We start from the raw sequence: 12,069 nt of genomic DNA on the forward strand, positions 1-12,069 counted from the left end.
TGTTTATGCTGTTGATTGCTGTTATTGTCATATGGTAATTGGCAGATGCAAGAACCAGAGCTGCTTTGAAAATGTGTCCTTGTTGCTGCATTTAAGAGTTTGTTACCCAACAGCATCTTATTAAAATAGAACCTAGAAGGCTAATACTAGGCTCACGGGTTGTCAAAATAATTAAATTAATTGGGTAGTTGCTTTCATTATGTTGTTATTTAGCAGCAAATTCTTGAAGTCTTGGTCTTCGATGCTCTCATAGGTGTTATTATTGTCTACTGGCAGCGATCCAGGGACATAAAGTAACAACATTTTGGGGTAGAAAAAAATAGTAGCATTCACAACTAGCAGATTATTCCATTTTATTTTCTCTTGGCTCACATATACTGTTGAATGTATCCAAGAACTGTTTGGCTAATACTAAATCAGATTTGCAACAGTGAGAAGGCACAGAGGTTATCTCACAGTGTGTTTACTGCATTGGCTAAGGTTTCCTGGAGTCCCTTAACAACTCTGGTCATTGTTCAGTATGATTTCTTACATCAAGACATGAATGCTCCAAATCCCAATCAATCAAAATAATGGTATACAATTCATTGCTCAAAGACTCCTATACTGAAAAAAATCTCTGGCTCATGGCTGTAGTAGTTAATGTAGTGGTATATAAGATATTAAGCTCCTTATTTTTAGCCACAGTGAAATATGTGGACATCTACCTGATGGACTGGCACAAAATCTGTCATCCATAGACAATGCACCTTAATTGCTTTGGCAATCCCTTGACTTTTCATTCAGTGCCACCAGCAGGCTGACATTTTCTGCTTTACTGGTCAGGAAAGGCTGTGGGGACAATAAGGATAGCAGACATAACTTTACTTTGCTTTAGTTGTGTTTTAGTGCGGCGAAAACATTCAGTATATTTAACCACTTTTCTAATGCTTCCTGACATTTCGACAGGTTGATGCCTTTAACCTTGTTCGGACATCATAATTTGAATGTTTTTGCTGGGTCTGATGAAACAGCGGCTCATCAGGCTTGATATGTAATCATCATTACTGGTCCTGTTATAGTGTTCATGAATATGAATTGGGAGGGATTTATTGTTTGCTGGGTTCTGTCACTTGATTGTGACTTTGTGAGTCAGCTGTGTAGCTCATCCACGTGGGTTTTGTGAGAACTCTGTATCCAAAAAGCAATTTCCAGAATTTTAAGTGGTCAAGCATAGATGCAGCCAAGGCCTCAGGTTTGCTGCCAGCTGCATACTCCATTAGCATATATGCAAATAAGCACTGATTAAATGAAATTACCTAAATCACTCTTTTTGCAGTTTGGGAATGTTTGCCTGGTCTTGGATTAAACCGATTATAACTAAATCTTTTATATAAAAGACAGAATAGTTCTGTTGACACAGCAGTTGATATTAGCATTGGCACATATTATGTGTCTTATGAATGACTGGCATTAGTGAGGCCACCAGAGCATATAAATTTGACAACGTTTACAAAAGCAGTTGTTTTGGGGCCTCGTTGACTACTCATCCCTCAATTTCTATTCAGTTCATGCATTCTGTTACATTCTTTGTTTTGGGTCTAATCACCATGCTTATGCTCACCAGAGGTCACTGATTATGGGTCTCATTTCCTTGCCAGGGTCTGTTTAAAATGTGCATGTTGACAAGCTCAGTCTAATGAAGTGCTGGAGTTGAGGACTGTATGTCTTAGTATTATTTTATGTTCCCTGGAGTGGTGTTGGTCACTTTCAGTGTCAGCACAGGTATTTTTTAAGCTCCTTAGCAATTAGGTGCAGATATTATTTAAAGCTTTATCATGTATTGTGCATCTTTAAATATGCAAAGAAACAGTCACTTCATAAATCCCCTCATAAAAAGCATAAGCATTCTTATTGGCACAGCACAGATTTGTAATATGTGCTTCATTATACTGTAGTTTAAAAAAAAGCAGAGGGACAGTATTTGCAATGCAGATATACAGTATGGCAAAATTAAAATTAACCTTATCTTAATTAATAATGCAATGTCTGAATTGGGCATTACAACCCCAAAGTACAAATTTGCAGTAGAACATTTGTCAAGATTTATTGCTCTGAGCAAAGGTGTTGCACAGATAAAAGTGACAGATGATCAGACCAACACTTTGTCATAAGCCAATATCCTCAGTTGGCTTGAGGCAAAACCTGAGGAGGTAACAGGGGTCTTGTTACGGAGAACTCCCCAAGTCTAAAAAATCTTCTATCAGTTTATAATGACAGCACTGTTAAGTCTGTAAGGCATGGCAGTAAAAAATGGGAATAACTTCCAACACCTGAATATAATGATTGAAAGGCTATTTAAACTGTTTGGTGACACTAAAAAAAATCAACTAAGAGTCCTTAAAAAGTGGGGTTTCCCTTTCCTCCACTGACACAATTAGTGCCTCTGACTCCTGATAGCTAAAACTGAACTCATGCCTTTTGTGGTCCATGACAGCAAGCAAGCTAGCCAGTGACAAGTGAGAGCTGTTGATATTATGGCTTGTCCATCTTGAGTAGCCTACTGTTTCATTCTAAATGTAGATAAAGGCATGACGGCACAAGTGCAGACTGAAGTTTAAATAAGCACAAGACATTTGTGCTCCAGAGAAAGGATCAGCGCTCAGTGAATAACCTCCTAAGCCCTATGATAAGCTATTATGGCAAGGCTCAACTATACAGACCAGTGAGTAGTGATAACTAACATGTCTTTGAGGTCATAAGTTGTGAACCACCTTTCACCAGTGTTTCGTCTAGTAGGTCCCATGACACCTCCAGGAGGCTAGACAGTGATCTCTGGCGTCCCAGAGACACTCCCCTAATGCCAGGTCTCACTGCTCCCTGCACTGAGCCCACAACCTCCTTTACCTAACCTATATTACTACATGGTTTTCCCATCCAAACAGCACTGCCACCTTCAACAAACCCAGGCTCTGTTTTTGCAAGCAAATATATTTTTTCCAAACTTTGAAACTTAAGTTAAAGGCACAGTGTGTAGGATTTAGTGCCATTTAGTGCTGAGGTTGCAGATCTAAAACATCTACCGTGTGCCAAACTTTTGGGAGAACTTCGGTGGCCGACGCAAAAAAGCGAATGGCCCTATCTAGAGCAAGTGTTCTGATTTGTCCATTCTGGGCTACTGAACAAGCAGTTAGGATATTTTTCTGTAATGAGGCCACATAGGCCTTCTCTTGGCTGAAGGGTGCTGGTTCTGTTTAACTAGATACTAACTGAACAGTGAGTGGATTTGCTATTAGTAGCTTCACTCCAATAGTATTTGTTTTCGAGACACCCACGATGCTCAAACCGTCCTCTAATACTGTAATTATAATCTAGCATCTTAAAAGATTTTGCATACTTGTATTGTATGGTACATTGAAATTGGAGCAATTTGTGGCACCACTGAGATTGGCACTGCACCTTTTCTAGCTGTGGTAATTTTAAAGGCATTTCTTTATTTCCTGTGATGTCTGCTTTATTGGACAGTATAATAGAGAGTGACAAGAAAGATGAGAAGGAGAGATGGAATGCACATCATGAGCTGAGCCCGACCACATTTTGAGTGCATGGCATGTGAAGCAGCCCACAGATCTGACGTGCAACCCCCAAGAGAAATTTTCATCCTATACTAGAAGTCTATGATGGTGTTCAGCATAAATGAAGATATCAGATGCCAGGGATCTCAATAATGGAAAAACCTGGTGAACAACAGTCTGAAGTAATGACTTGCATGAAACAATGACATAGGACCCGCAGAAACAGCCATATTTCTCTGTAAAACTTGGCTTCTATAGGTCATTTGGAATTGTGTCGAGTTTAGATTTTGGCAGTTTTGAGAAGAGTGCATGGTTGGTTTCATTGGAAACTGTAATTGGAGACTTGGTTCCCTCATGTTATTGTTCCCACTGACATCCCCTTTGTATTGGCTGACAGGAATATAAATTAACGTCTCCAGCTCCTTCAAAACTACGTCCATTCATCATCCAAAATAATGACATTCTGACTTTTTTTTTCTTTGAACATCCCAAATTATCTGCTGACCACCACAGTCTGGCCACAAGTAGATGTCTGCTAATCTCATGATAGGACCATGCTTGGAGAACAGACTAATGTGTTGTCTGTAAATTATGGGTTGTGATTAGGCCATCAAACACACTTCCATTTATAATGGAAAAACAGGCACACAGGAGGAGCTGAATGAATATTTTACGAGACTATAATGTTTTATTCATGTAGGTAATGTAAAGAAAGATCAAACTGAATGTTCAGCTGGATTTTTTCACAAGCGTACTTCTTATAGAATAACTTAAGCAAAGCTTTTGCCCCTTTACCTGCTAGCATGAGCTTTGATTTCTTGCTTTCTGTTGATGTCTTAAAAGCAATCTTGGCAACTTTCTGTAAAATGACTTGATCATGTTTTTCCCTTATATAGTTTCCCCATGCAATTCTAGTTCACACAATTACAATTTCCCCTCCATCGGCAGTCTTTATTGCAAAGAAAATGCTAGCACCGTCTTCTCCTTCCTCACCAGTAGAGGAAACATTGGCGAATTATGAGACAATAAGTCCCTGGGCACAGACATGCAGAAGGCCCCACCACTTCTTCTACATAGGAGTAAGACATACTGACTTGAGTTGTTTAGTATTTTTTTTATTATCTCTTTATAGTCATTATACATCTCTCTGTGGTTCTGTGTTGCTTTGTAGTCATTATGTGTCTTTGTGTAGTTGCTTTGCATCTCTTTGTTGTCAGTGTGTCTCTTTGTGGTGTTTTGGTGTCGTTGCAGTTGTTTTGTGTCCCTGTGGTCATATTGTGTTTATTTTTTAGTTGTTTTCTGTCTCTTTGTAGTTGTTTTGTATCTCTTTATAGTCATTGTGTATCTCTTTGTAGTCATTGTGTGTCTCTTTGTAGTTGCTTTGTATCTCTGTAGTTTTTTTGTATCTCTTTGTAGTCATTGTGTGTCTCTTTGTAGTTGCTTTGTATCTATCTGTTGTTTTGTATCTCTCTGTATTCATTGTGTGTCTTTGTAGCCATTTTGTGTCTCTTTGTAGTTGCTTTGCATCTCTTTGTAGTCATTCTGTTTCTCTTTGCATTTATTTTGTGTCTTTTGCATCTATTTGTAGCCATTTTGAGTCTCTTTGCAGTTGCTTTGCATCTCTGATAAATTTATTTTTAATCTCTTTAGAGTTGTCTTGTGTGTCTTTGTGGTCATTTCATGTCTCTTTGTAATTGCTTTGCATCTCTTTGTAACCATTTTGAATGTCTTTGTGGTGGCCTTGCATCTCTTTATTGTGTTTTTAGCCTTTTATAGTAATTTTGTGTCTCTTTGTGGTTGTTTTGCGCCTTTGTAGTCATTGTGAGTCTCTGTGTCTCTCTTCAGCTGTCTGTATGACATTTGGCAATTGAAGGCCAGGCCCTGACACTTTGGGGCCCTGGGCCTGTGCCCAGTAAGTTTGTTCAGTAATTCATCCATGCTCCTGTAATACAGTAGGAGTCACTCTTCATGTCATGAAGCACCGCAACCAGGCGTCAATTTGATAATTGGATTTGAAAGTGCTGAACGTATCTGTGCTCTGCTGTATGCTTTATTATTGAAAAAGATGTGAGGCCAGCTAAAAGCAGTTTTAGCAGAAGGCAGTTGATCAAATACAGAATAGTGCTGTAGAGTTGGAAGCAAAGTACAGTACATGGAACGGAGGAAATGATTATAGTAAATTGTCCTCATGCATAGAGACATTGCACATGGAGCAGTGAAACGTGTCATGGCAATAAAAATGTGGAGGGATCTAAGAGGCAGTTCTTGCCTTTCAGCCTCCTCATGTAGACGCTCAATTACTCTGTCACACTCACACAGGCGTACCCAGACGAACAGACACAGCTACACTTGGATTCAAGTAGACAAACACATACATACAACATCATCAGTGAGAGAAGATTTTGTGGAATCTTGGTAGAGTATCTGGCTCCTCTTCTCTCCACTGATTCATCCCAGACCATGGCATCTTCCTGAGCCCATAAGGTCAGACGCTGTGCACGTGTCTGCACTCTGTCATTATTAAAAGCCCACAATGATGCCTGCTGCCTTCAAAAGAATACCTCACCCTCCAAATGGCCATTTGTGTATCTATTGCTCATCCCTCTGTTACCTTGAATTTGTTAAGAAAACTTTTTTTCTGGTGTGCTTCCAGTGAACGAAGAATCCAAAAAATTGAGAAAATTCTCAATTTGAGAAGTCACAGGCAAACACGTTTAACAACAGCAAAACTGTAACAAAACATCCGGTTGCTAACTCTCACACAGCCAGTGCAACAGACAGCCCTTTCCTATTGGAAATTAAACTATAAGTGAAACTTATCTATGCTCTGTTCAAAGCCAGACTTCACTCACAAAAACAGAAATTTAACCTCACTGAACACAGGAGCTGCTGGCTTGATCAGTCAGTCTATTTGTGTCATTGTGTGACTGGTGTTTTAAAGGGTTAATTCGGTTTAACCAAAGTCATACAATACAATAACAGGATGAGCACTGATATACTACTGATATACTGGTATAGATGGTCACTGTGGAGATGTAGAATTCCTTTAAGAAATCACAATGGAAGCTTTCCTTCTCCTTTATATTGTTACCTTGGGGCTAACTTTCATGACAGTTCAGTCCAAAATTAACTGTTTTGAATATCTGAAAGAACCTTGCTTGTCCCCATAACCTAAAAGGGGTCTCCAGTGTTGTTTATTTGTGCATCACATTTTAAGCACTGAGCATCAATTGAAACAGGTCCTTTGGTGTTCATGTGCAATTGAGTGAACAATCTCTTTTTCCATCCAGTCCTTAACTCAGTGCCTACAGGTGTCCTTGTTAGGATGTTGAAGAAGGAGAAGAAAAGGGTCCAGGATGCTGCTGCTCAGCTGGCTGACATCACCAATGGTCATAGCCTGGACTCCCGGAGTGCCTCGAGGTTGTCAACAACGCCATCACTAAGGGAAGGAAACACTGACACCATCTCAGCCGATCATGAGGGACGAGCTATACAGTACATGAAAAGAGGTACTTGAAGAAACTTTAGTTTTCATTTTATTTTGTTTTTTTGTGCTGTTTCCAGATATGGTGTGATAGGAATATGGTGTAACTCTCTTTGCAATACAAAATGGGGTCTATCTAGCCATGCAGATAGGGTTTTGAGGTATCAGACTTTGCTTCCACCCCAGTTCCAATAAAAGCTGTCCACAGCAATGTGAGCTATCCAGAGTAGCAGGGACATTGTCTCTGGAAAAAGACGTTGCTGTTGAATCTTTGTCAAGAAGAAAGCAGGAAAAGCTCGCAAACTGATCAGAAAAATGGATTGTCCACTGTTGAATCTTTGAAATGTCTTTTTGCCTGCTGCAAGCTCTGCGAAAAACGTCACGCCCACTTTTATTGTATCAGGGTGGTGGAGAATTCTCACAACTGTGGTTAATAACAATCTGCGTGGTTATATAATGTCTTTAATTCACACTTTTGTTTGTTGTTTTTATTGTTGTTCGTATTGGGTGAACTAGACCTTTATGATTGCACTGTTCAAGCAGCTTGGTGTCTCAATGGTTTTTATTGTCATCTCACAGCAAGAAGGTTCTACCAGGTCCAACTGTGGCCTCTCTGTGAGGAGCATGCACTGTCCATGTTCTCATATGCATTTTAGGTATAAGGTGATACTCAGAAATGGAGTTGGTCCTTAGCACTGCACTATTGCTGCTCACTGCTACTAAATAGTAAGATTATCCAATGGGAACTAGTAAAGCACTAGTATAAATTAAACACTTTTTCCAGATGTTTATTCCATTGAACATGACAGTTTGTCTGACCTGGAAGAAGTAAGGACTTTGTTATAAATCAGGCACTAAGAGTATAGACACATAATCTTTCTCAATTGAAATGCGGTCATAGTGATTTTCAGTGTGCCTGTGGGGCATGACAAATCCTTGATTTCTGGATTTCACTACACAGCGAAGAGACTGACATCCCACAACTCCCAACATTGTCTTATTTCTAAACAATGTCATCAGCGGGATTGCATGATGTATCGGGAGTTTCCTTTCAGAGGTCATTCAAGTGTCTTAGTGTAATCGTGTCACCAGTTCAACATTGGACAGTACAGAATATTGAACCTGTAATTTGCTACTGATGAGTTTAAACCTATAATACTCACTGGAACCTGAAGCAGAGACCAGAGGGTCAAGAATGCTGTAATGTAAACACAAGAGACACTACTCAGACCTGACTGGGATAACATATCTGGATCCACTTCATTTGAGAAAACATCTAATACAAGGATACATATGCTTATATATCTCATATACTGTAACCAAACATACCAGAGGATATTTAAAATTTGTGTTTTTTGGTGCATATATACAAATATTTTGCAAATATGATACGATTTCTCAGTTCCAGACTCAGTAACTGACAGATTACTTTCATATGTGGTCTTGAATTGAGTGTTATCACAGTGTTGCAGTTGATTAGCTTATCCCCATGTAGTTTTGCCATGGCACGTCTCTTCAGAGGGTCTAGACTTTAATGAAAGTACAATAAAGTCTCAGAGATGGCAGAGTTAGTAGCAGAGGCTTCAGACTGCAACCTCTCTTGGATTGTCAGTCCTCTTGTAACTTTCTTAGACATGAACTTGGTCTAAATGTAACAGGAATGTGGACTCTGCTGACAGTCAAGCCAATCAAGCTTGGAATATACTCCCTAACCAGCGGCAGCATTTATTTGGCTTTTCCTGTTTAATTTTGGTTAAGTGGAGCCTTAAGTGTGATGATAAACCTGAGCCCTTATAACGAGCTCGGTCATAGCCATCGGGCACAGGAGTATGAGCCAGCAACTCATCACACTGAGGCCGCGCTCCTGTCTGTGCTAACCACAGCTCCCTCATCCTTTTCGACATTTTTGTGTAATGGTGCCCAGTACGGTAATAAGGCCAGCAGAGAGGTAATTGCAAACAGGGTCTCTGAAAGAAGAGCCTATTAAAAAACAAACACATGTTTGAACTCGGTCCAGTCAGAATTAGTAAGCGAATCAGTCATTCATCGAATGGACAATGAGGAGCGCTGTGATGGATGGCCATAAAGCTGTGGTCTATAAAACCACTGATAAATGATGTGCCATATGTGTTAGTCTCTCCCAATGGTTTGTTATCTAAAAGGGAGTGAGCATGATCATTTGGGTCATCTCACCAGATGATTTGTTTTCACCTGCCCCCGCAAGTTCTCTTTCTTTCTCTCTTTCCGATTTTATGGGTCGTGATGACCTCTACGGGTTCGGCTTCCATTTGGTTGACCTTTGACTGAGTGGCATCTGCTGCTTTACAACCACATACTTAGACAATGATGGGAACTATTTTATAATGCTGTCTGTGTTTTATCAGCCCAGTCGCCAGAAGAAAATGACATTGTACATTTCTGCAAACCACAAATACATTACATTTGCAGATTTCATGTGTATCATATCAGTATTTCTAAAGTGGCATAGTATATGAACTGACTTTGTCATCTGAAGGAGGGGGAGATGGTGAATAGGGTAACACCCAGGCGAGATGCCGACCAAGCTGCAGACCACTGTTCGAGACCAACAAACAACACTGGTTGTGATTAAGAGTGTTATTGCTGTGTTTGCAGCAGCTTTTTAGACACCAAACGTGGGTGTTTTGTAGCGACCTGTTGCTGTTTTGAGATGAGGATAATGCAACAAAAAGCAGTTGTTTTTTACTGAGATGTCACTGTCTGTCTTGCTGGATTAGTGCCACAAAGGTGGTCATTTTTCACTGAGACATCGCTGCTTTTCCGGCCGGGATAGAGGCACAAATAGCCGTTTTTACTGACACGTTGTGTTTGCTGCAAGGATTGTGCCCCCAAAAACTGGGTTGGGGGGGCCAAAATGTGATCTATTCCAAACATAACCAAATGGTTTTTGTGCCTAAACCTAACCCCACATTAACCACAGTGTTACTTTCTGTTGCCGATTGCGTTGGTTTTTATATATTGCCGTATATGATCTTAAAAGAAAAGTATGCTTTATGTTTACTGCAAATTTAATGCTCACATTTTTACAATGTCTAATGGTCCTCATGACAAGAACCATAAACACCTACATGACCTACAGTATATGAGTTGGTCTGATTTGCTGAATGCAATCCACAAAAGAGTTAAAGTAAATCCAAACACTGAAATATTACATGTAAATAATCCAGCTGTTTGGTGGTCAAATATGAGAGGATACGAGTCGTTTCTGTCAGACTTACAAACACAGGTCATTGTGAAGAATTATCTAGGCTGTCATCATAATTCTTGAGTTCCTGAATAAAAGTTACTTCTGGCTTGGACACACAAAAAGTCATCAATACCGCCCTCAAAATGACATTTTCACAGCTGTTTCCTCCCATATTTAGTGATAGCTTATTGCATTTCATAGCCTACAAATAAAAGAAAACTGTTGACTTTGTGGAAATAGGCCCCTAGATGATTTTGACATACTGTAGGAACGGTAACTGCTAAGTGTACATGATGATCCCTAGACTTTGTTTGTGGAGCCCTCAAAACTTTCTGTGTGATCACCTACTCCTACGCCTTATTTTTACCGAGAATTTACTATCGCACTTTCATTTATGAAGTGCTAACAACATGGACAGTGGGTTCCAGTGAAGAGCTACAGCACATATGATTCTAGTAGATGTCCTGCTATAGATATCAACACTTAAGTTTCATAATTTTCACAGGTGATCTTTCAAATCAGTGGCTGTTATGTCTGCTTAAAATCACTTAGTGTCACTTTGCCATTAGTTTGGGTGTTAGTGGGAATCAAATGAAGTTTTGGTCAGTCCCACAGCATATGAATTAATGTAGCAGGTGCCAGCTTGCAATGATCACATGTCAGGCTCAACTCAGATTTTACCTTTGCTAAATGAGACTTGGTCTAGTGAAGCTAATGCACTGTTTAGAGTTGTATCGTCACTTCCCTCATACATTAATTATGTATTCTGTTTTTTCAAGAACTTTGTCTAGAGATGCAACAGGTCTGCCATCGTCGTGACACTGCTGTGACATCCGTTTCACGCAACATGATTGGCTGATGCCTTTATTTGCAGTACGAAAACTCACAAAATTGACCTCGTTTTGATGAAAAAAAATTACAGCGATTTTTCCCGGTGTAACATTTTCGTTTTGTGTGAAAGTACTCGTAACAAAAACAATTTGAAGAAATAAAAAGGCCTGCAGTATGTAAAGGTCTTTGCACACAGACTGTACAGTGACTTAATCACATACTTTTGCCAACAGCTTTGTATCTCATCGTCCAGTTTGTTGTGGAAAAGTTGCTAACCCCTCAAATATTCCCAGATCAAGCAGTCTCTTGCTAGCAGTTACATGTCCAGTTTGGAATGTTCACCCACTTTTCTCACACTTTCTGTCCCTTTCTGCTCTGTTTGCAACCAGCGATGTGGGAGAACACACTCCATCAGCTGTTGATTAGCAGGGAAAGCTTGATGCTGTCCAGAGAGGCTCTGCACTTTGGGAAGCAAAGGCTTTAAGAACACATTGAGCAGTTCCAGGAGGATCAGAGAAGACACTTCTCACACTTAAATATATCTGACTTTCACAGTGTGGAGTCCTGGAGCACACCTGGTGTCAAGGATTTTTTTTTTAAGCACCAGTTAATACTACAGTGTCAAAAGCTTTTGCAAGAGGCCATTACATTGTTTCATATTGAATTCCTCTTAAATATGCAAAATGTGCAAATATTAGAAACACACAATTGACACAGTTGTTTCATACAGTGCACTGTTATATATCTTGTGCTCCACATCTGGAGCGCCTATTTTCCATGACCCACTTGGAGACTCATAACCAAACTATATGCACATTAGATCATTGTTCTTTACTTGGTCCTAATTCAAAACAAATGCCCTACACTTATCCTTTCCTCATGCTCGATGGGTCACTGAATGTTTATGTATGTTTTAATTTAGGTTTAATCTTAGGGCGCCGCTGCTGTAGCCAACAGCCTCTATGGTTACGGTG

At 39.8% G+C, this 12,069-nt stretch overlaps 1 protein-coding gene across 2 annotated transcripts in view; it reads left to right on the plus strand.

Annotated features, from left to right (window-relative positions):
- kif6 (kinesin family member 6) overlaps positions 1-12,069 on the plus strand; it is a 91,340-nt gene that overhangs the window by 47,420 nt on the left and 31,851 nt on the right. For both annotated transcript variants that reach the window (XM_049597156.1, XM_049597155.1), the window contains exon 13: positions 6,866-7,063. In XM_049597156.1, coding sequence (XP_049453113.1) covers positions 6,866-7,063 — 198 coding nt within the window. The remainder of the gene's footprint in view (positions 1-6,865; positions 7,064-12,069) is intronic.

The sequence above is a fragment of the Epinephelus fuscoguttatus genome, linkage group LG14 (assembly GCF_011397635.1).
Source record: "Epinephelus fuscoguttatus linkage group LG14, E.fuscoguttatus.final_Chr_v1".
Classification (NCBI taxonomy): domain Eukaryota; kingdom Metazoa; phylum Chordata; class Actinopteri; order Perciformes; family Serranidae; genus Epinephelus; species Epinephelus fuscoguttatus.